At 38.8% G+C, this 24939-nt stretch overlaps 1 protein-coding gene across 2 annotated transcripts; it reads right to left on the bottom strand.

Moving 5' to 3' along the window:
• Nucleotides 1–1844: 1844 nt before the first annotated feature.
• Nucleotides 1845–24825, bottom strand: thoc2 (THO complex 2). 2 transcript variants are annotated; one of them, XM_026182963.1, is made up of 39 exons: nucleotides 24455–24825; nucleotides 21903–21958; nucleotides 21303–21394; nucleotides 20846–20897; nucleotides 20656–20726; nucleotides 20382–20503; nucleotides 20154–20287; nucleotides 19363–19523; nucleotides 19111–19203; nucleotides 18767–18931; nucleotides 17142–17314; nucleotides 16742–16937; nucleotides 16596–16634; nucleotides 16335–16465; nucleotides 14458–14559; nucleotides 13713–13797; nucleotides 13061–13154; nucleotides 12857–12937; nucleotides 12662–12758; nucleotides 12216–12333; nucleotides 11930–12109; nucleotides 11625–11789; nucleotides 11036–11311; nucleotides 10695–10836; nucleotides 10245–10402; nucleotides 9718–9846; nucleotides 9495–9626; nucleotides 9194–9378; nucleotides 8398–8573; nucleotides 8095–8197; nucleotides 7528–7913; nucleotides 7168–7226; nucleotides 5620–5655; nucleotides 3533–3658; nucleotides 3328–3394; nucleotides 3072–3217; nucleotides 2897–2973; nucleotides 2166–2212; nucleotides 1845–2074 (listed from the first exon to the last, which is right to left on the bottom strand). In XM_026182963.1, exons 1-38 carry the CDS (start codon nucleotides 24517–24519, stop codon nucleotides 2185–2187), a joined length of 4698 nt encoding a protein of 1565 aa, XP_026038748.1. In that variant the 5' UTR covers nucleotides 24520–24825; the 3' UTR covers nucleotides 1845–2074; nucleotides 2166–2184. The 2 variants fall into 2 exon arrangements, with proteins under 2 accessions (XP_026038748.1, XP_026038749.1); XM_026182964.1 differs by having other exon boundaries at nucleotides 18776–18931; nucleotides 24455–24824.
• Nucleotides 24826–24939: the final 114 nt, after the last annotated feature.

Here is a 24939-nt window from a genome sequence, read left to right as displayed (position 1 = left end):
CGTGTGACTTTTATCTTTTGAATCCTTCAGATTACACTACAAAAAAAAAGCTTATTTGTTTTAGTGTTGGAAAATGGCAAGTAGGTGCAGCAGTTTATTGAAACATGCACACATATATGTGTCAATACTGTGGAATAGGGTTACGGCCACTGCTAAAAGACAAAATTGGGCATGTCTTTTTTCAGTTTTTTCCCCCAGTTGCCCCAATTCTCTTCTGCACTTTCCAGATGGTATTGCATCATTTTTGACAAGATCCTCAACACCACTGACTAAAATGCAGCATAAACCACATCAAAGCTTCCGCCACGTGTTACAAATGGCTGTAGTCACTGTTGCACGTTTCTCCTGACCTCTTCTGTATATATTCAGAATTTGAAGCATTCAATACAACTTTATTTAGGCACTGTATACTGTCAAGACAATACAAAAGTAATTCGTCACTCCATCAGATCTGTTGCCACTGATATTTCAGTCCAGTTCTTTTGTTATTACCTCAGATTGTTCTGTTTTCCTTCTGTAAGAATGGCCTCCTGACAGCCACTCTTCCATTAAGAACATTTTTGAGGCTTTAAAAAAACAAAAACAAATTCCTACTTCTTTAGGTCATGACTTTCAGATATTGTTCATCTGCAGATATGTTTTGATTCAGAGATCCTTCACTTGTCCAGCTGGCTAAAAGCTCTTTGAGAATCACATTGTTGGTGCAAATAATTATTTTGTCTTCCAAATTGTGTTCATGGATGGACTAAAAGAAATGCAACAGATGGATGGTGTGCCTAAAGATACTATTTAAAAGCTTAGCTTTGCTAAGCTGTCTGTTAATGTAGACATATCACTGGTTCATCCCTTGAATTGTACCTTTTTATGCTTAAATGATCAATAGGTCAGTGTGAAGTAGCTTAAAAAATTAAAATCTAAAGTCAATTCTTTATACACTTGACTATTTTAAAGTATAATACTGTAAATTAAGATGTTTGTTTTATCCCCCCCCCCCCCCCAACCCAGCTGAGTGACTGGCCTGCAGATAATCCTCCTTATGCATGTCCTTACATTCATGGCAAAGAAAAGAAGGGAAGATAGACACAATATCAAACTGACACACTAGGAAAACTATTATTTATTGTTTTTGTTGTTGTTTAAAAAAAAGAAAAAGAAAAAAAAAGAGAAAAAGCTTACACTCATTGAGTACAGCAGATAAAATCTCCAAAAGTCATTTTGAAACAGCCGTATTTGGAGTACAGAGTATCAGATTTTGTGTGTGTGATTTTTTTCCTTTACAATTCTACATTTGAATCAACGTCAAACTGACATTTTTATAAATTATGTAAAAACCTGTTTAACACGAGGGGGGAAAAAAACCAAAAACACAAAAGAGCTGTATGGGACATTTAAAAAAAAACAAGAAGTACAGAAATAACATGATGTGAATTTCATGTTACCCTCTTTATTATTGTACACAATATACAAACTGGTTCTTTGTATCATTTTACTCACATCTACCGTCTTACTCGGGTTAAAAGGTGGAGATAAATAAATAAAAGTATCTACGTATCTCAAAAGGATATGAGGTAAGTGAGCATGGAAAGCATGTTAACTCCAATAAAACAAGCAAAAAGCAAAAGCCCGACACTGTACAAAAAAGTAGACATTTTCAAGCATAAGATTATTGAATCTATGACCAGATGCAACCAAGAGATCATTTCATACAGTAACCACATTTCTAATTAGGATAATAACACTGTGATTACGGCAGCATGTTGCGCCCATATCAAATAATAATAATAATAATAATAATAAACAAAAAACAAACAACAAAACAAAAAACGGATACAAATTCACCAAGAAAAAAAAAAGTTTCCGCTGGTTTACCGTTGTTTGAAATGGAAAAATAATGAGGTGATCTTTAAGTTTAGATGAGTAGAACTAACAAGACTTGAGGTGGAATTTTTACAAAACGAAAAAAAACTAAAAAAGCCAATCAGGCCAAAAAAAAAAAAAAAGAAGAAGAATATGGGTTCACAACAGATGGAGTTGCAGATGTCTCGCAGATAAAAGCACAGCTTCTCCAGTTCCGCTGCAGCACGTGGATCGAAGAGGAAGAGAACAAACCATGAGACACGGAGCAACGGTTAAAGCCACTTACAAAGAAACTGTATGTGTCTTACCTTCACTAATTAGTGCACATTATCTGTGCTTGTCAGAGGATTTATGAGTACGACTGTTAAGGAAACGGTGAAATGCTCAAAGATGAAACAGCTGCTCATAAAAATGTAGTGACGAGAAAAGTCTTTAAAGGTTGTTAAATGAGTGCGTGGCAGTGCTGAGAAAGTCCTCTAAATAATACACCGACAAAAGAAACCCACAACTAACTGCAAGTGTGTGTAAGCCTGCCTGATATGAGGTGTATAAGCAAAGGGACTGGCACACTGGCTCTTTGAAATGTCCATCTAGAAATATGAAGTTGAAGTCACATGATCAGTTTAGACTGGCGCACTGGGCCAGAGGGGAAATAAGCCGACCACTAAATGTTCAAATAAGATGAATCAAACAGTTCAATGCAGAGGTTAAGAGCGCCAGTTAAAAACAAGCCAGCGGGGCTTGGTTGTAAGCGTAAATGTGGCATCTGCTGCAATCCTTATTGGATCTGAGTGTTTGTACGGACACATAATATACTAAAATGAATGTAATTATCCCATAATAGAAAACAAATTCAGTGCCGCGAACAGCTATAAGTATCTTTGAAACGCTACTTAACTTGATAAAAACTGTATTTGGCTAAATCAGTTAACTCCATCTACACTGGTCGGGATTTACAGTCTGAAATAAAGACGGCAATTTACGAAGAGTTCATTAAAATCACCTTCACACTGAAATGTCGCTTTATATTTAAGGATATTGCTTTTTCTCTTCCTTTCCTCCACTGCTGTCCCTCTTCTCTTTCTTTTCAGACTTCTCTTTGTCATGTCTGGACTCCTGCAGCACAAAAAGAAACAGAAAAAAAAAGTACATAATGACAATAAAGTCCTTTAGTCGACGGCTCAGGAGAGTGCGCGACAGCGACTGAGTCTGACCTTCTTGCCGCCAGAGGACGTCCGCTCGGGTTTCACAGAGTCGGCCTTCTCTTTACTGGATGATTTGGATCTTTTGCTCTTCTCTTTCTCGGCCGACAGCGGGGAGTCACAGGAAGGACTTGTGCTCTTGCTGTTTTTGGAGGCATCTAAGAACAAAATGTTGGCTTATATTAATTTTTATTTTATGTTGTCCTTGTTTGGCTGAGAGCTCCTTCAGATTTAAAAAATAAAATAAAGACAAAAAACAAACGCTTACTGGTCCCATTCTCATCCTTTCTGCGTTTGGCTTCTTGGCTCGTCTCACGGTCGTTGACAGTGTGGTCCTGATAGACAAATGACATGATTTAATAATAACTAATATTTCAACTATGTCCTTGTTGCTACTGCCTCTCCCTCTAATATGAAAACTAAATCTGAAAAAAATCCATTTCACATAGTTGATGAGGCGGTTAGACACTGACTCTCTTTCGCTCTTTCCGCTCTTCTTTCTTCTCTTTGGATCGGCCTTGTGTGTTCTCTGAGTCTTTCTTCTCCATCTCCCTCTCTCTGCTCTTGGACCGGGCAACTGAATTGAAGTTCATGTGGTGCTGGAAGAACAATTACATATGAATAGAACAAAACAACTCAGACAGCAGTGCCTTTATGTTAAGTGTTAGTATAACTTTAAACATAATACAGCACTGCAGGGGGGGAATATGCCAACAATGGTGGTAAAACAAGTAGAAAAGTATTTACTATTGTACTTTTCCTAATCACTCTACATTGATGACATACTTCCAAATACTGACTGGTATTCAGTCATGTGACACGTGACTACTAACTGTTCAACAAAGAGTTCACAGTGGCTCAGAGTGGGCTGAGATCTGCATTTAGACTAAGGTGGAGTTGTTTGTCATTATGAGAACAACAACGAAAGAGTCCAAAGGAGAAAAACCATCTGTCAACTCATTTAAAGTCAAGTTAGTTTGTGATTTGTTTGTTGCAGTATGACTGACACTCAGTCTGATAGTTCTATTACATAACCCGAAAGGTATGTTTGACACAACATGCAAGGGATTCGCTTTCAGTGAGAGCTATGAAATATACTTTTCAGAGCAGTTTGAAAAGTCTTACACCGTCTTTCAATACAGGAGTTACAGCACAAATGTTGATAAAGGGCTTATGAATCTAGATACATAGGCATGCGAACACATCTTATAGTCTTAAGTCAAAGGCTGACATTATAAACATAATATAGGCATCACTGGTGGCCTGCGGCCAACAATGACGTGGATGAGGCAAGTTGATTGGCTAGCAGCTGACCAGGTTTCCACTGGTGGATTAACTTGTGAAGCAAACTGGCTGAAATGTACCATCACTATTAAGTAGGTTTTTCTCATTAACATGTCAATAAAAGTCCTTCATAAAAATGTTTGAATAATTTAAATATGAAGAACCCAAAGGTAGCTGCAGTGCCTTTCTAGCAGTGATGCCTGGAGCATGCTGGGGTGAGCCTACAGGGCAGAGCATATCCCACTACATTTAGTTCAGTTATCATTTTTCCACTAATATAGATTTATAATATGAAACAGAAATCCCCTAATAAATTAGTTATAATACATTAGGCTATCAAAGTAATGAAATTACCTTCATTTGAAGTTGGAGGGTAGTCTAATCTACTGGCTCAGAGGCAGAGTAGGAAAAAATGTTATCCTGAACCCATTATAATGAATAACTATTAATTAATAAAACAATCTGCGTTGATTAAGTTTTAAGATTCACAGATTCTTTATATTTATGATTAAAAATATAAACCTGTTACAATCAGCTGGAAATGAAGGGACACTTGAGTTTATATCTACTTTGTCTTGATAAAATATTGCTGTCCAACAAGAAATATGGCCCTATAACAGCACATAGTACTCAGTAACTGATGGTTTTCATTATAAAAGTGTACTGTGTAATGCTACATATATTAGTTATAAATTTTTAAGGACACAGCCAGCTGGGACTTCATGTTATTGTCTGGTATTTAATTTGCCCTTGCTGACATAAAAAGAGGTGAACAAGGTGAAGATACTTCAACAAAACCTGAACATAGCAGCATTACGGTTTGGTATTTATGGCTTTTTCATGTTTTTTGTTTTTTGTTTTTTTAAGGTCTGCAATGACTTTACTTATTATTTAGGCAATGAAGCTAATGATTCTAGCAATTGACTAGAACCATCTTTTAAAAAAAAAATACCTTAAAGTTGCTGCTAAAAATCATGAAAATGAATACAAGTCATGTCTAATTCACCTAAATGCAGTCTTTAGCTGATGCAGTCTAGTGTAAGCTACATGCACACTTCTTCCAAGTGGCAGGTGTAGTTTAGCAGGAAAACATTTTCTACATGAAACTGCACATTACAGCTTTGGCAGTTCACACGAGCAACTATTTTTATTTTATTTTTTAAAGTGTGAGAACAAAAGACCGAATCACATGATATCAAACACTTTTTCATGTGAAAAGCTGAAGACGTTTTTGACTTGTGAACAAAAAGCTAGGAATAGAAGAGTTAATTCAAACCTTGGATGTGGACTCCTTGGGTTCGATGCTATTGTCCTGTAGGGATGAATGGAGATGACAGATGAGCTGGGAGGGGGTGGGGGATTGGGAGGAGGTTGTCAGACAGCAGCAGAGAGTTGGAAAAAGGGGTTGGGGAGGTGGGGAGTTGGGGCTGGCCGGACCAACAGCACACTTCTCCCTTGACCTCTGACCTTCAAGGACTAAGGCTTTGACAAGGTTATAACATAGAGGAGAAGTCATCATCTGGAATTGCAATATTTAAAATAGAAAAACCCTGAGCATATATGAAATAACTGCTAGTCTTAATACTACAGACATGTCTGACCTAAAATAGAAGTCCTACACCACAGCTGGTTTTCAATACATCTAAAGTGCAAGTGCTGAAAGTAATGTATGTGTGCGTGTGTGTGTGTGTGTTTGTATATAAATATATAAGACAAATCACTCAATTTCTTATGTGCTTGATTGCATCCCTACATAGGTAACTGTTGCTGTCACTTACAGTTCAGGAATGGAAAAGACACATGGAGCCTATTTCTCTGGTGGAAGGGTAAATTAAAGACCTATCACAAGCTTCCAGTGGTTTGGGCAACGCTCCAGACGATTCAGGCTTCGCCCACTCTCTCCCTCACTGCCTCTCTCTTTGCAGGGGTAGGCTTATTTTCTTCTGTATTTTTGGTAGATTGAAAACTGCAACATTCACATTCTCCGTTGATCTCAGATGCTGGTGGCTCTGGTTTTCGACTCATTGCTTGCCAGGAGGTAGTACAACTGAAGATCCCATTGGCTGGTAAGTCGTAGGGATAGCACTGAAGGGGGGGAGAGGGGACTCGGCAGGACTGACTGGACTTGCATCTCGTGACGTGCAGACTCCGTGAAGGACGTTTCAACAAGCGGAGATGGAAGAGGGACTCAGCTGCAGCAGAGGCACTCCTACAGCAGGGAAGATGCTGGACACCATCCATCTTTGTGCTGCATCCGGGGGACGTTGCGGGGTTAGCGAAATATTTCACATCACAAAAAACAGGAACTCTTCACAGCTCAGAAAAAAGGAGGGGGGAAAAACTCTTGGGCATCATTTCAAGTAGTAAAACACTGCTCCGGGTATGGGGGGGGGGGAAAAATTGCCTATGGAGCGCTCTTTATTTGGCAAGCCTTTTTTTTTTTTTCTTCAGGTGAGTATTATTCTCAAAAACAAAAAAAAACAAAAAACTCCACATGGAATATAGAAATGCTTAAAAAATTTCTTTCTTCCCAAGGCACACTGATTGCTTTCATTAATATGAAAATAGGTAAATATTTCAATATGAAAATACTCAATATACACAATATTTTCTTGGCTAAGTCCTTGAGGAGATCTCTCCCAATTCTGCAAAATATCATGCGTATGTCCATGGAATGCTTTCCAACTCCCATGGCTATGGTTGGGATTTCCGTGTGCGACAATTCTCCTTTGTTGATCTTCTGGGCTGCTGGAATGTGCAACGGCAGGGAACGCTCCGGCAGATAGAGAAGAAACTGGCACAGCCTTCCTCAAGCCATACTAACCTTAACAGACGAGGAGTGGGACGGGGAAGCGTGACTGTCGAGCTTTCGTCTTTTGTGATCTGTGAGAGACAAGCCGAGCGACACTGGTGTTAATTTGTGCATTAGTGCCATCCATTTAATGTCTTACAAACATGCTACAAAAGGTAAGAAAATGCTGAATCTAAATATTTAATTTTACTTAAGTGAATTCATGTGATTTACAAATGTAAAGCATGTCAGCATCCAAGTGGACAAACTGTCGCAGAAGTAGAAGAATAAATGAGATGAAGTGTACGGACCTCGTAAGAGGCCTGACAGAGAAGTCAAAATGTTACGGCACACTTTCATGAGCAGTCTAACACCACTGGAACGGCTTCTTACCCCTCTCAGATTCAGCCGACTCAGATCTGGGACCTGGTGACTTGAGGGACCCGGCCACAGCACTCCTGTCTCCTTTCTCCTTGCTCTTGGCCTCCTTGACAGCATCACGCTCCCTGGACGGTTCCATGGGCTCCCCGTTCCCGGCTTTGACCTTGTCGTCTTTTCCACTCTTCTCCTCTGGCTTCACTTTCTCCCTGTCTGCCTTCGGGGTCTTCTCCTTACCCTCTCGCACCACCCGCTCCTCTTTCCCTGCCCTCTCATCTCTCTGCTTTTCCCGACGGTTCTCCGCCTTTGCCTCTGGTGTGCTGCCGGGTGTCTTTTCTTTTTTCTCTTTTTTCTCCTTCCCACTCTTCTCTTTGTCGTCCCGTTCTTTAACGGCTTTGGTGCTGCGGAGACATTTTTCCTTTTCAAAACCATTTCATTGAAAATGCTTCACAGAGAAATCTTCTGAATCCAACACTCAATTATATTTTATTTATACATTGCTGTATCACAAAACAAACTGCACACACTTTCAGCAGCCGATGAAACTGGTGGATTTTTTAAAGCTTTGTTTTATTCTCCTACCTGTTGAGAGCACCGTTGCCATTGCTGGTGGTCACTTTGGCTGCTGCACTGTTGGCTTTGTTCACTGGCTTTGTGGTCCCCTGAGATTTATCCTTGGCCCGATCTGCCCAAAAAAATAAATAAATAAATAGTCGGACAGGGTTTATTAAAATTACAGGCTTTCATATTGGAACTGAAGCACTGAGTGTTTATGCTGCATCATTGTGGGAAAATAGTAATATAGACATACACAACAAAGAATTTAGTGTTTGTCAGATTAGAGAGAAAGGTGGTAGGTGTCACACTTTAAAATCCTTCACTCACCACCATCCTCTGAAGTCCCCTCCTCGGTCTTGCTTGTGTTAGTGGCAGGCTTGCCTGTGCTGCCGGGGCCGTTCTGTTGACTGGCAGGTGTGGCGCTGCGTGCTGGCTGCTCTTTGTGATGAAACTCATTCTCAGGGACCATGTGCACCTTCTGGCTTTTCAAGCGACCTGAATAACTGTAAGACGCATAAAGGGTTTGCAACAGCAGAGACAAAACTTCTAAAAGAACTTCTCAGTGTCACGCAGTGCAAGAATTAAACTTTTAGAAAGGGGTAAATATCAGGTAAAATAAGCCCCATTGTATATGTCTAATCATAGATTGCACGCACGCACACACACACACACACACACACACACACACACACACACACACGTATGTGCTGATCAACATCCAATACCAAACACAATTCTTTCCTATACACAGTGAAAACGTTCACGGAACAACATTCACTGCATATAGGATTTTTACTCAAATGTTTATAGAAATCCAGGTTCTGTCCTGTCTGCATACTTAAAACAATGGACTTGCTTTGTAGCTTTAATGGGTCAGTGGCATTAGGTTCTTCCAATTAAAAGTCACCTTACCACCTATTAAAAGGCTCAATTATCAACACTTAACAACTATCTCCACTCTAGGGCTAAAAATCAAGTGCACCAACCCATATTTTAACATAATCATCTCAGCTACAGATACAAGCTTCCACTCCTACATGTCTGATAAGAGTTCATAACCCCACTTCACACGATAGATGTTAACTATAAGCTCCACATAGAGCTGATCAGCACACAATGTTACCCCATTGCTAAGGCATAGAGGTCTGGTCGCTTATCCTTCTCTTCAAGGCAGATCTTGTGGACACGGCACTCTAGTGCTTGGCCCAGGTTCAGGACCTTCGGGTAGCAGGGCAGGATCTTGGTAAGTACTATTAAAATGTTCCTGATGTGGGTGTAATCTCCTGTTTCCAAGCAGTGAACGGATGCCTGGTTGGGGGAGAAAGAAAGGGTGAGATCATGGTTAAACACACACCATTAAGAGCAATGCTTAAAATCATTTGGACTGAATATAATAGAAGAGTAATGGTGAACAGACAACTCACTTTAGTCAGCATGTAATGCCATTTATGAACCACATGGCGGAAGTTTTCATAATCTAGCTGATCTGCTTTGTTTCCTCCATCAAAGCCTGTGGCTCTGAAGATGGTGAGGAAGCCGGGATAATTGGCACACTCCTACGACCGCACAAAAACAAGAAAGATTCACATCCAGCTCAACACGCAGCAGAAATTTTTCCAGGTACACAGAACATGTAGACATGGACACCTTCTCATAGATGGCACGGTCGCTGTGCCAGCGGGTCACCGTCTCCAACATGCAGCAGAGGAAGCGTCCATAGCGGTGAGACTCATTCTCCGTACAACTGGCCACAGTATAAATGATAGCAGAGAACACCTGCCAAGGGAACAGTGGACAGATTTTACTTAACGACTGAGGCAGCATGATCTATACATTATAATGTGCATGTATATTATTGGAAAATAAGGGGCAGTGCCCACACAAATTATGGTAAGTGTTCAAGCTTTTATGCTAATCATCATTCAGCTGAACCTTCTTAGTATATCACTTCAACCTAACATGATTCACTTGAATGGTTGAAGAACCACTCAATGATAAAGACTTTTTATTTTAATGGATTATTTTTACTCCTTCTCTTCTGCAGAGCGGGATGAATTAGAGCCTAGTTTATTAATCACATTATGAATATTTATTATTTTTCTTTCTAAAGCACTTTGGCTTTAAGAAGCTCTAAAAGTGGAGGTTAAATATTGTTGTCATGCGCAACCTCTTACCCGGTCGTAGCACAGTAGGGTGCAGAAGTTGGGAGTCTTCTGCTGATGGACAAGCTCAACGAATCGGGCACAGTACACCGCGTCGATGGATGAGAAGATGCAGCGAGGGAACAGGCAGAGCTGCAGGAACTTTGTTATGGTCTCATTTTTTGTGGATTCTGTCAGTAAGCATTTAGATTTGTGTTGGAAAAACAATGGACATTATATCTTCTCTCATGAATGATCCCATTACATCAGCTTTATTCCCCATTATTACATTAACTGACAGCCATGCAGCTGCTGGATGTTTGCTTAGTGAGAAATGCTTGTAAATAATGCAGCAGAATTTATATTTATAGCTTTCTCTTTGGGTCAAAAGAAAATTGATGCACTACTTTCTTTTCTTATTTAGAAAGACTGTGCACAAGCTGACTAAGATACATCAATACCACCAAACATTAAATCACTTACTGGCCAATAACCAGTTGTCTTTCTCCAGTTTGAGGCGGTGTAGAACTCTTTGGACATGCTCCAGCTGCTTCTTCTCCTCCTCCTGTAGTTTTTCCTGCAGTGCAGTGCAGCGTTCCTTCTCCTTCTTTTTCTTATTCAAGGGCTACATTGGAAATAAATCAAACAAAAAACAGTTAAATAAATACACCCAATTACTGATCACAATCATTTTACAAGTACTTCACACAGATATTATCTTAGTCCTTAGACTTTAGAAATTACACTGATTAAAATCAAAAACATCATTTCTGTAATAAATCTGCAATCTGCTGTCCAGCAACAACTCTCAAAAAGCTACTCACTATCTCAGGGTTCTCCTCAATTTGCTTGATCTGCGCCTTGAGCTTATTGACCTCACGCTCGTAGGCAGCATGTGGCACGGCCAAGTCGTACATGGTGAGGGACCAGAAGGTGGCGTAGAACTGAGGGCGGAGATCATCCCAGACCCTGGCTGGATGGAGCGATACCACAGCTTCATGCACCGGTGTCATCACCTGTTCGCAGGCCGCCACATACTTGTGCACCTTCTGCTGCTGCCGATTACCTTTTTCTGCCTTCTTCAACTCATCATACTTAGACTGCATGAAGAGAGCATGAAGTTAAAGGACCCTGAATTTTTTCAAGTTAATAAACAATATCCATTTTAAGCAATTCAAGCAAAAAACTAAACTAAACTTGTGAAGAGACAGATATACCATAAAGTCTTAAAACTTCAAACTTAAACAACAAAGTTACTTTTTAAAATATTTCCATTTTATTCATAAGACTCGAGTTCAGTCAGTTTTCAAACCCACTTTTTGAAATCTTTGTTTCAATGAGGGAAATCAAGTCCATAAGGACTGAGACAATTCAAAGGCAGTATGTTGAAAAAAATTAGAGTGATCTACCCACCAGTATCTGATGGGCATACATTGGCCTAGACAAGAAGAATGCAGCGTCATGTGGAGTGTGGAACTGGTTACAAAGGATGTCAATAGAGGGAACCCGCTTGATGTAGTCCTCCGTGCTGAGGTTGGAGGCCAGAAAACCACCAAACTGCACTAGTGTGTCATGACACTGCAGGAAGTAAATTATTAATTATATATAGGAACAAATGAAACATAGTCTCTTAAGTTTTTGTTGTTAGATGTGTTTCAATTTAGTTGTCAAATGCAAGGTCAGTCAACTGTTTAATTTTACTGTGAGAGGGTGAGTACCTGGTCATACAGATGTCCAACAAGTTTAAGATGTTTCTCTCCACCCTCCAAGAAAACCACGCCATTTCGTTGCTGGGCCATGAGTAAACACAGCGGTAGTGCTAGTTCGTGATCCAGAAGCACCTCCTTCAGACGCTGAGACGACTTTTTAGTGTTTCTGATCTGGCCGAAGTATCCACCCTGCAAAGAGAATCAGACTCATGATCCGTGCACCTGCGCTGAGATTAAAACAACGGGCTCAAGAAATCTTACAGCTCTTTCTAACGAGACTGCATTAGTCTCATACCTCGGCTTTGAGTTGCTCGCCTCCCGTCATGGCTTCTAACTGTTCCGAGGTCATCTCATCGGTGATCTCAATGCCAGCCATTTTCTGCACCACTTCTTTCAAGATCAACAGGTCAAAACTGCAGTAAAAAGAGTGAAGTTCCTCATATGTTTAAATAAGAAACATATAAAGCAAAGTAGACAATGACCGCCAAAAACAACCACATGCTCATCTCCTTAAAGACATTTTATGATATTTTTAAAAGTGGGATTAATTAAATCTTTTCTGATTTCTCGGTACTGATATTACAAGTTGTACAGCAAGTTTGTATCTTTTATTATTTGAAATGATTATTAAAAAATATTTTATCAGGCAAAGTAATATGAAAGAAAAAAAATCCAATGGTCCTTGGACTCGCAAGTTAGTAATTCTATGCCGTCTCTGCTAAACAGTTTGTATCCACTCACCTTTTCCCTGCTTTTAGTTGATTGGTGACATATTGAAGGAGGCCAGCCAGCTCAATCGGGTACTTTCTGAACACAGCTCCACACAGACTTGCCAGGCCTTGGCGTATCAGAAGAACAGGTGTTTGTTAGATATTCATTAAAATATCAAACAATTTCTTTTCTTTTTCATGCAAATGAAACCGTGAAGCCACTCACTCTGAAGCCACGAGGAGATGGTAGTGTCATCGTGCTTCATCTTTTCCTTCTCAGGATTGGCCAGAGCCTCAATTATGCAATCTGAAGACAGAGTTAAAAGGAACAACACAGACGGACAACTCCCTCACAACTCAGAAACGCACACACACTTGTTAACAAACTGAAAAAAGGACAAAAAAAAGAGAAAAAAAAAGTGTAGGATACAGGCCAAGACATCGTAGTTGAGGGATGTGAGGTATTTCAGGGAGTCGACCACGGGGCTGATGAGGTTGTCGTACCATTGTATCTGAGACAGGATCTGCCATAAAACAACGAAGGAGGAGGATGAAAAATGACATTACACATTACACCACACCTTATAGCATTTGTCACATATAAAAAAAACAAAAAAAAAACTGTGTCTGAACACACTGAAACAGATGAGATGCTCATTTGAGCAGTCTTATATTGTGAGGTGCACTGATTTGTTAAAATCAGTCTCCCAGATGCAGAACAAAATGTCCTACTGATGTGTATGAACAAATTTCATTCAAAACATTTTGCTTTTTTCCATGCAAACATTTCCTGCCATTTAGTTTTTGCCAAGTGACTATAAATTTGATTAATGGATGTAGAATTTGCAAGCAGGACGCTAGACATGAGCAATTCCTCGAAACCATGTAATCGGAAACCAAGCCTGCTGTAGGACACAGAGAGAAATCTTACTGGCAACTGTATGGAATAGAAAAGAAAAAAAAAAGGTGCCACATGTCTAGAGAAGTATTTCTTTACGGCCATAAAAATGCAGGATTGGTTGCTCTTTGTAGTTTGTGGACACACACAGTAAAATAAAATAATTGCAATAAAAGGGACTTACATAATCAAAGAGGATGGTGGGATTACTATGGCTCAGTTTTCCAATCTGCCTTCCAGATTGTTTCACGTTCTCTTTGGTCAACCGCCTGAAGAGTGGAGCAAAAAAGGAAAAGAAAGGGAGGACAGGGGAGAGAAAAGACTTAATAACACAAGATGACACAAAGAGCACTGTGAGCAAAAACTGTCACTTCTATAAGTTTCAAAGCAGTTGGAAAATGTTCTTACGGTTGTCATCTTAAAATAAGAGAACTGTTACTATTTTTTTCCCCAGTAGCAGGACAGTGTTAGGATAATTACTTGCCCAGCATCAAAAGTAAGTCCCCCTTTTGCTACAACATCCTCATGTTTAACTGTGCTTAAAACAAAGCTTCACTTGAAGTGGTTAACTAAAAACCAAACAAATCTCTGCATATTTCTATTAAATGTCCAACTTGAATAATAATACTATAACTACTAATAATAACAACATTTTTTTTACACACACACACACACACACACACACACACACACACACACAGAGTAAACTTTCATTTGCTCCTGCTTGTTTAGTGTCATGCAACGATAACAGTGATTAATATTCAACTATTATCCAAAATTTGTTCCTGAGTTTAGTAATGTACCACACATCATTGAAAGGTAATATGAAATTGACAGATTTCAGACAAAAGATTGATCAACACTTGAAGATTCAACAATATTAGATGTTGAAAAGATGATCCAAAGGCACAGAAAAACATTTTACTTACTTCATGATGTATTTGGCCCTATCCACGGTCTGAGCTTTGACTTTAACCAATAATGGATGGCTGGAATATGTCTCATTCTTCCATTGCCCATATAACCGATACCTTAGAGAACACATAATGAGAAAGCAAAGGTAAAAACTTAAAAACACCTGTAAGAATGGCAGTGTATGACATATTAAGAATCTACAATTTCACATCTATAAGAACTCAGACTAGAGCAGGGCGATATGACCAAAAATATTTATCACAATATACATTTGAAAATCTGCGATAACGATATAACTGACGATATAATTGACACTAGACAAAATACTTTACAACTCCACAACTTTATTAGTGCAAAAAACCCATCAATGTATTTTCACTGAAACAAGCAGCTGTTTTTTTAATCTGCATTAAAGTTATATAAAAATTAACAGTGCGAATGCAAATTCCTTGCTGACAGTTTAACCAAAAGGCATTTCCAGTGGAAATTGGCCGACATATCCTCAGCATAACCATGTATAATATCCACAAAACTTAAGAGGTTATACACACATAATACAGTAATATTATGTTGAAGCACAGTACGTATCACTCCGCGAGGCGCCTGCCTACGATAGCCGTAATGCTCCGACAATCCATCAAGCGCTGCGGCTTTGTAGCTTAGCAAAGTCGTACTAAAACATTTGACAGATTTTCGAGCGCCGTGTACCACATAAAATCGTTTCGAGGTCAGTAAACACAACCAGAATTCATACATAAGGCACACGGGATTATAAGGGGCACTGTCGATTTTCAGAAAAATCAAAGGATTGATTTTAAGTGTGCCGTATTTTCCAAACAACACGGTAATAACGACGGCCCGCTAGCATGCGCTACCAAAAATAGTGCTTTGTTGTGTATCTGACGGACGAAAGCCAAACCAGTTCCACACCACTGAAGCTGCAGCATTTTTACAAATCAATTCAGGTTCATCCATTTCATTCAATAATCCGCTTTCGCCCTTCTCATTCTGCGTCGCCGCCATGCTTTTTCCGCCATGTGCGTATGAAAACAAAGGCACTGCGCATGCACGTTTTACCCATATTCTATCGCAATATTTTCTTATCGTTGCCCAACATTATATCGGTATTACCGTTAAAGGTATGATATGGCCCAGCCCTAACTCAGACCACGCTTTCAAGGGAGTTAAGTTCATTAAACTTGCAGTTCAAAGCAGTTTAGGAATTTTCTTATGCATCTTATTTGCTCTTGTCAAGACAGCAACGTGAATGTCTAATTTGTATCACATGCTTCACAAAATTAAACCAATAATTAACCGTGTCATTTTTGAAATAATAACACTAATAAAAATGTTTTAAATGCATCTGCACATTAGTACTATGACAACCCCACTGGCAAATGAGCTACAGTACCTGCCCATTTGTAGTATACAAGAAATAATTTCTTTTGACATTGTCAAGACAGATCAGTATGCAGAAACTTTCCCTGTATTTCAAAGTGCAACTATCATACGTAATCTACAAGTTTGTATTATCATCTGACAAAGTGACATGTACAACCAGAAGTAAAACAAATCCTCTGGGAATATGGAGCATCAGTGCCTATCAGCGCTGTGTGAAAATGTCCCATCAAAGGCTCTAAAAATAAAATTCTTGCACTGCTTAGAGGAATAGAAAAGTATATTGCACATAGAGCCACGGATCTCACTTTGCATAACCAAGCATTGTTTTAAGAACTGAGTGTGACTGTGTGTGGTAGTTGTTCTTTGGCAGCTGGTATACACCATCCTTGAGCGACGCCTGAGGGTTTACGAACCAACAATTACACAGCACCACATGCGGTGAGTGATACTATGGTGCAGCAAATGAGTGTGAGTCTGTGCGTGTCCTTACCTATGCTGGTAGGGAAAGAGTTTGAAGAGACCCCACAGCTCCTCAGACATGCAAGCATTGCACTCCATCAGAGAGAGTGACGGGAGTAGCACCTGGTCTGCAATACTCAGGAAACAGCTCAACAGTGTGTCCTACAATGAAGATACCATTAACATGAATAAGCTTCTCAAAGTTACATAAACTAAAAATTAACCCATTAAATATAGATAAATAAATAAATCAGTGTTTCTATAAGTAACAACCATGTGACTTTATGCTCACCATTTTGTCTTTCACCTCAGGTCTGTTATCACTTTGGTACTGAGACAAAACAAAACAAAACAAGAAAAACACAGAATAGCAGTCACAATTAGATGAAGGCTGCATTGCAGATGTGGAAAACAAATAGAGGGTGGTTTGTGGTGTACCTCTTTCATGAATGCCTTGCCAAGACGCACAATCTTGGCAAAGAGGATAGGGTCATGGGAGAGGTGAGGGCCCAGGTAGCAGAGCATGCTGAATGTGTCCTTCCTTAGGTCCTCAAAGCTCTCTGCAGGCTGAGGGGCCCGCTTGCTCCTTAGTGGGTGCATTACACATCCTCTTGCCCCTTTAGGAACACCAGCCCTAAAAAAATACAGAGGAGCATATCAAAGTTTGTGTTTAATTTCATATTTTTTCCCAAATCAGTTCTCCATGTCCCATGTCCCAGTGGGCTTGTACACATAAAACTGAGAAAAATTCAAACCAGCTGTAAAATAAGATGTACTTGTGCATTCTTTTGGCTCTGACTACACATGGTGTGCAGTAAATGAAACATGAAATCAGCACCTTCTGTAAAGAGGCTCCACAGTCAGGTGCACAAGCTGGCAGAGTGCCAGCGCGATGGCCTTGTGAGAAGTGGCATAGAAGGAAGGCATCTGGTCCATAATACTCTGGGCATGGTGCCAGTCTCCGATCCTGAGCAGCGCTTCCAACAGACCAAGCTTCTGGTTATCAGGTGGCTGTAAGCACAAAAAAATAAGAGCAACTAAGTGTCTGTCTATTGTTAAATATGCCAACGTCCAGTAACATTCACTAATGTAATTAAAGCAGACGCAAGAACTAAGCACAGCTGCTGTCACAAAACAAACTGACAAAGAGGCTGCACTAAGATGTTAGTGCCTTCAGTTGCACACCATACTTCTTGCCTCTTTATTTGCTGGCATCAATTGTTCTCTAGCCTACACCGTCACATAGGGCTGCTCGATTATGGCAAAAATGATAATCACGATTATTTTCACTGAAATTGAGATCTTGATTATTTGACGATATTTATTTAACAATAACAATGTATTGAATAATGACTTTAAAGATAACAGTGCAAATGTTTGCAATATAAAAAATAAATGAAAAATGTAAACATCTATGTTAAGTGAACTTTGCAGTGTTGCTCTGTGGTGCAGCTACGACACTGTAGCAAAGTTTACACACTATGTCTACGACTCCGCGAACCCATAATGTTTCCACACCACTGAAGTATTTTTTACCTCTCTTTTCAACCAACAGCAGTCACTCTCCTCTCCAAATAACTTCTGCTTAGCTTTCCGAGCTTCCCTCGGGTCCTCTTAATTGTTGTGACACGTGTTCAAAATGCAGAGAGGTGCGCTCGATTTGCCACACAGAGCAGCGTGAGAGTAAAGCACGAGGGAGGGGCTAATAATCGGCTCAGTCATTTTTAATGATTGTTGAAAGCCCAGATCGTAATCGAGATTAAAATTCGATTAATTGAGCAGCCCTACCGTCACACACTGAATCAATGCTTTTGTTTGGAGAAAGTCAGAATTTTATATTTTAGAAATCAAAAAATAAGAACATTCGTTTGGAAACTGATATTTTGACATCTCTTTTATTTTATCCATAGCTATCAAACCTTGTTAGTACAGTAAAGTTCCAAATTTTTTTCTACTAAGGAACCCTTTAATGATTAAAAAAAGCAATTTATACAATAAAATTAGATTTTTTATGTTATTCTCTTAGCAAAGTTACTCTATTTCAATCCAGTGAACTACAACGAAGCTTAAAACTGAGTATGATAAAACGCTTTAACTGAAAAAAAGAACAACTCAACTTAAAACTAAAATAATAATAATGTGAACTTTAAGAACTACTAAAATAAAAACATTTTTGCAATGTTCTGAACTTCAGTGTTCTGTAAGACACTGTCTGCATCATAATAACAAAAACACTCAAAATAATAAAAACCAAACTTAAAAAGGAACAGTTTAAACAATAAAAAAAACTAAACTAAAATCTCAAAACTCACTCTGGAAAGTAAATGAAGTAAAACCAAGTAAAATACACAACTACAGTAATTCTGCTCCAAGTAGACAGTTCTGCTACAGTTCCTTTTTGTATTGCATCACTTCCATCCATCCTGAACAGACCTGCATGCAACCGTAATAAGAAAAAAATACCTTCATCACCTTGTCATTTTTCTCCTCTTCCTTCTCTTTGTCCTTTTCTTTGTCCTCACTTTTCTCAGAGGGCAACACAACCATGACCAGCTTGCGAGCTATCTGCTTTGCCTCTGAGATGTCTCGTTTGTGCTCCTCTATGATGGCGGCATCTAGTGGCATAAGCTGGGAAAGCACGAAAACAAAACAAAAATTCAGTCTAGAGGCGATGCTTTGTCCACAAGAGTCACAATTAACATATTTGAACTAACAGTAAATTTAGGCATATATGATCCATAAGCCTAGATTTAGTTGATGTTATAACTAATGTAGTAATTAGCTGGATTTGCAGGTCTCTTCCTTACATGTACGTAAAGATCTTCCAGCTCTATCAGGTTATAGTGAAGGAGAGCAGCAGCAATATGGTAAAGTGACTTTGGGGTTTCCTCATTGGGCTCCTGAAAAAGAACATAAATCAACAAAGAAAACAGAAGTGATAAATATGATTCAGAGATTACAATTATAGGAGACATTTTAAAACACAGGTAATAACTTTGAGGTCATTTACTATACTGCTAGACACAGTCTGGCTTCTTTTATTTTTATGATGTTCTTACCTGGTAGAATTTGAACTTAAAGCCCAGGATGTGGCAAAGGGTGAGAGGCTCACACATGTAAGACTTGATGAGGGACAGGAAGAACTCATCTTGGTCAGATCGACTCTCATACACCTCCAGAATTATGTCCAATACTCGGTTGGGGTCTAGGTTGAAACATCCTGCAGGCAAAATAATCAGGAAAACTAAGCAGCCAAAAAGGAGAACTTAAAACAGCTAGTCCACAAATTCTGCTGCTATAATGCAAGGTTAACACAGAACAGGAGAGCCACCGGACCTCCTTGCGGTAGGGGACAAGGATACAGGTTTTTATTTTTAGGTCACCCCTCTGTATCTGAACTGCCTTGTAATACTATTCCTTTGATCTCAGACTGATGAAATCCAATATTGTTAATTTATCATACACTAAAGTAACCACACATTCAATTTAAAATCATCACTATCCTGATGCATAATATGTGGTAGAGACACTGAAGAACATTAATAAAAAGTACTGAGTTTATAAAGTCTGGTTAACAAAACTGATGCTGAAAAAAAAAGAGCCACGACACTGAATAATGGCAAGAAAGTGTGATTTTTCAAAGCATTTTACAGTGAAGCAGACCTTAGATCATTTGGATTTAAAATGTAATTACTTTATCATTTAATCCTATTAGACAACAGGAAAACATAATCTCTCCAGCCATGGCTATCAGTGACAGAGAGAGAGATAAAAACACCCTTAAGAAGTGTGTAAACGATAACAGAAGCACCATGTGTGAAGCAGTGACAATGAAAAAGCAGTTTGTTACCTATGAGGGATTTGATGCTCTCCAGAACAATATGGCTGGTAATATTCCCCGACAGGTCTTGGCCTAGCTCAGTGATTAGTTTGGCGTAGCCCTCGTTCTCCTCTCTTAGCAGGTTAAACTTTTGCTGTTTGTAACTGAAAAGAAAAAAAAGAAATGTTACACAAATCTTGAAAGGACTTATGAAGCACCTTATCTATGCCTACATCTTTATCACATTTCTATACTTACAATAGTTTAGTCTTGATTTTAACAATTTTCTGATTGAACTGATGGGCTTGTTTTATAAGTCCAAGAGACTCGAGAGTTTCTGGATCCAGCCTCTCTTTCAGAATGGCTTCAGGGACACAAAACTGGGGGGGGAAACAAATTTTTAAAAAAGAGGCAAGTAATTAGTTCATTTTCGTACGTTATTAGAGACACGACAGTCAGTAAGGCCTCTATAAATTTAAATAGAAAGTGGCATACAATTTGTTCTATCAGCTGATAAGAAAGTAATACTTACCAAACATGCTCCGACCAGCTGTGTGTAATGGTCACGTTTGTTTTTTTCTTCCAGTGCACTAGTCTCTAAATCTGTGAAAGTAAACAAACATTAAAAACAAACAATAAAAACATATCAAATCAGATAATGTCGTCATAGTACTAAAACAAACAATCAAACAAATAAACAAACTCAAAACCAGAAAAGTTACCTAGTATACTGAACACATCTGCTAAAACTGATGGCATGTCTTCTCGGAGTTCCTGAAAACAAACCAAAACAAAAGATAAGTAAAAATGTTTAAGGCTTGGCAAAATCTATTGTTACGAGGTACAAAGAAGCTCTAACAACACAACTCCTGTGAGTGGGTAGATTTTGTTTCTTTAGTATCTGTAATTTACCATCATATCTTTAAACAGACGTATAATTACACAGAAATACTGAACACATTATGTGCCAAAATAAAACGATAGTGTTTATACACCTGACATACAGAACTTTATACATAAAAACAAAATTTGAGATGTATTGCTATTGGGCTAATAATGTTAAACCATGAGGTGGTAATAAGAACCCCCCCCCCCAAAAAAAAGAAAAACACACAAAACAAAAAAAAGCCCAACAACAACAACCTTGAGGTAAAAACAACAAGCTAAAAACACATGTACCATCATGTCCCCAAGGACGCTGGTGACAAGATCCAACTTGAGGTTCCCCTGTACAACTTGCCAGCAGAGCTCATATAAGGCAGTCTGTATGTCTGTAGGGGTAACAGATAAAAGCACAAGCCAAGTTTTACGTAATACTAAAATAAAAAAAGTAACTGAGAAATAATTCATAACATAAACTAAAACATCAAAGATTAGTGTAAGTGATTCAATGCAGTTGAATAAACAAGGAAAGTATTTCCTTTACTGTCACAACGTGATAGTAAAATTTGTCCTTTTGGACATAAAATCACTTGATTAGTGTTATCTGAAATTTTGTGACGTGTCAGCACACACACCAAACAGAAATCTCCACATGGGCTGCTTAGTTCCCTTCTACCTTCCAGCCATTGTTACACGTGGATAGTACCGTGTTTCATTGATTTAATTTTTTTAAATCTACTTATTATTTAAATTTAAATAATTTTAAACCTTTTGCATTCATTTTGGAAACTATGAGAATTCCCAAGGTGGACGTGTGTACATGAGGAGCAAGCTAAAATACAGTGACAGATGCATACAAGAAGAGTATTAAAGGAACGAGGGTCACACTCAACTCACCTTTAATTTCACTTCCATGATCTGCTTTCTCTGTAAGGTCTTTGCAGAGTTGTACACTATGAAGTAATGAGAGAATTCTTTTTTAGATTAAACTAGGATACATAAACATGATGATGAAAACCCTTATAAAGCTCAATGAACGAACCAGGATGCATGAAAACTTATTTAAATCCGTTTGTTCAGTGCCAACAATTTCTACATAACATTATTCTTGTAATATCCCGTTCACTTCCTCCAAGTTATATTTCTAAACCACATAACACTATACCTTTATTTACACCTTAATCCAGTCTTAACATTACACCACAAAAAGCTTTAGGTTTATCCTAATTATCAATGTAGTAGCTCAAGAAATATTATATTACCTACATTGTCACTACACGAGTATTTATGCTGAAACTGCTGTGTTTGTATATAACAATAGCACTGGCTCTTATGTTTGCTGGATTGATTACTGACTGAATCTTTGGGCGGGACAACCCTTACCTTCTCTGTTGCCAAACGCTCGCACAGATTTATAGTTAGTATTTACTGAGTGCCATGTTTCTCCCTTTAAATTGACTGTGATAACTTAGCTGGTGGATTGAAAGACTTAACGGTTCACCCAGTTGACAGCTTGACTGGTCTTAAAATATCAGAAGTAGTGATGACAAAGGCAGACTAATAGAGCACGTTCTGCCAGGCACATCCCATTTATTAAAAGGTACAATTACACACACTGGAGCACACTAGCTCCTTTCCTCTGTAAGAAACGCAGCACAGTCCATCAGCTTAACTGTTAGTGATAACAGCTTGTCAGGTGCTAAACACACTGTGAACAAGAAATGCAAATGCTACAAAAAGTCAGAGTTACAGCAAACGGACACCTTGGATTGCCAGAGCCTGTAAGGTCAAATGTGCAAAGCTGCTATTTGTATAATGAGGCTGACACAACATTTTCACCACTTTAAGCTAAACCCTGGTCTCTGGGACTGGTTAATTGCAACTCACCTGGCATAACTAAATAATATTTTTTTTAAAAAAGTAGATCCAGATGTCCACAATGTTTTATATCAATGAATTATATGGCTTAAAAATATTGGTTACGTAATAACAATGTGATACTTATCAACATGAAAACCACATTTTCATTTGCTGCCTGTCATTACAGAGGATGGCATCTCACTGTGCTGCCAAATCACACTTTCACTGCAATGTACTCAGCTTTGCTATAACGGGTAATTTGCCTTGATGGAAATACTTTAATAGTTACCCCGTAGTTGCAACTGTTTGGCACAATTTCCAGTTAAAGTACTATCAGTTATTGACACAAGATAGTGGAACGAGAGTTTGAGTTGGTGCATCCCACTGCAGGCCTTTCTTAAATATGCAAGGCCTACAGCACATAATCGTAGCTAGTACTGTGGATGAGCCTATTGTGTCTCAGCTCACAGGCGATGGCAGTACTCAACATTAATGCGTGAAATTATTATTCACGCAACGTTTTTCTTGTATTTTTTGTTCTGAAGAAACTAATTTTAAGATAACAGTCGCCGTACATCAAGGTGTTGGGAGAGGCTTTTACAGTACTGCTTAAATTATTAAGTTTAACATGTAATGTTAGTGATAAAGTTTACTCTGATAATCGAGATGTCTTTATACAGTACCAAGCGCACAGATGTGCATCGATGAATAACCTTGGCTATGTCCACAGTCTCTATGCAAACCTTACAGCGACTATCCTACACCAATATCTAGGTGAAATTAACGCCAGCTAAGAAAAGTATGACGTTAGCTGTAGCTAGGTTAACATTATGATTAAAATATTCATCTCCTAAAATATATATCGTCAAATGATACGTTTTGTTAAACTGAATCAAAAAGCGTCATCTTTATTCTTCCAGGCTTACCCGACTAAACATTAAAGCATACGAAAAGGAATTCAACAAAACAATTACTGTAGCTAACGTTACGGCTAATCTGCTAAAGCGTTTTGTCAATGTCCGTTGTTTTCCCTCCACACGATTATTTAGTGTTAAGGTTTATAACAGGCTGCCCAAGGGGTTTTCTCGCCAGCTAATACTCGGTTGTCTGCTCGAAGTTGATAACTGCTAATTCCTTGAACTTTGGAAGTACATTTATTCCACTTTACTAGATAGTGCGATATCGAAGCAACAGACGAGTATGCTATGTGTATGCTAGCTCGCTTAGCGTTAACAGCCATAGTGTTTACACATTGACGGCGAATCAAATGGGAGCGTAAAGCTAGCCTTACTGCTAGCAGACAGCATTAGCTTCCACGGTGACGTTCAAAGCCATTGACGTCTTCTTTTCACAAGTCTAACAAATTAACTGTATTCAGTACTCAGGAACTAAATTACATGTATTGTTTTTTTTAAGTAAGTGACACTTGTAAGCCACTTTAAATTTTAGCTGCTTGGCTCAAGCTAACACACCTAAAGACCGGCCTTATATTTGAATGCTAGCTACGTCATTCTCGATAGTTTTTATTCGTAAACAACGGGTAAAAAGATGCAAAATTCAACACTGCCTTGAAATTCAGATGCACTCACAACTCATGTTTTCCTGTTTTTTCCCAGTTTTTGATCCATTCACTAGGAAGGGTAAGTGTCGCCATCTTCCATGCACACAGCCCGGATGTCTAGTTTATCATCATGGCACACACAGGGTCAAATGTGGTGGTTAGCCGCCGCTGCTAGATCACTGGTGCATTGTGGGACATCGACAGCTGTGCGTCCGAGGTTTTCGCACGGAGTGGTGGTGATGGTCGTGTAGTCTTGGAATAAGTTTGATTCTCCACGTTGTACTATTTAACTTGTTTAGTTAAATAAAATCCCGTGACACTTGAACAACCCAATTTAAATCTACCAGTAACATTTTCTCTAAGAACTACCTAAACAACAAATTGCAGGACAGCTGCGATTTCCATAATCCTCCGGTGCACTCATGTTTCATCAGTAAAAGCCAGTTATAGTTACAGTACAGGTGTTCTAATACCATATCAAATCATATTTATTGCTGTGTTATTAAGTCGTCA

Source organism: Astatotilapia calliptera, chromosome 10, assembly GCF_900246225.1.
Source record: "Astatotilapia calliptera chromosome 10, fAstCal1.2, whole genome shotgun sequence".
In the NCBI taxonomy this organism is placed as follows: Eukaryota; Metazoa; Chordata; class Actinopteri; order Cichliformes; family Cichlidae; genus Astatotilapia; species Astatotilapia calliptera.
Note: the sequence above shows the minus strand (reverse complement) of the source record. Positions and strands in the feature narration are given on the sequence as shown.

Bases quoted from the DNA above. Each gene is read 5' to 3' on its own strand.
- thoc2 (XM_026182963.1), bottom strand. From the start codon at position 24,519: ATGGCGACACTTACCCTTCCTAGTGAATGGATCAAAAACTGGGAAAAA. The intron at 12,334-12,661 runs GTGAGTGGATAC...TTTTTACTGCAG, and splicing joins CAACTAAAAGCAGGGAAAAG to TTTTGACCTGTTGATCTTGA. The intron at 5,656-7,167 runs GTTAGTATGGCT...TCATCCCTACAG, and splicing joins CCCACTCCTCGTCTGTTAAG to GACAATAGCATCGAACCCAA.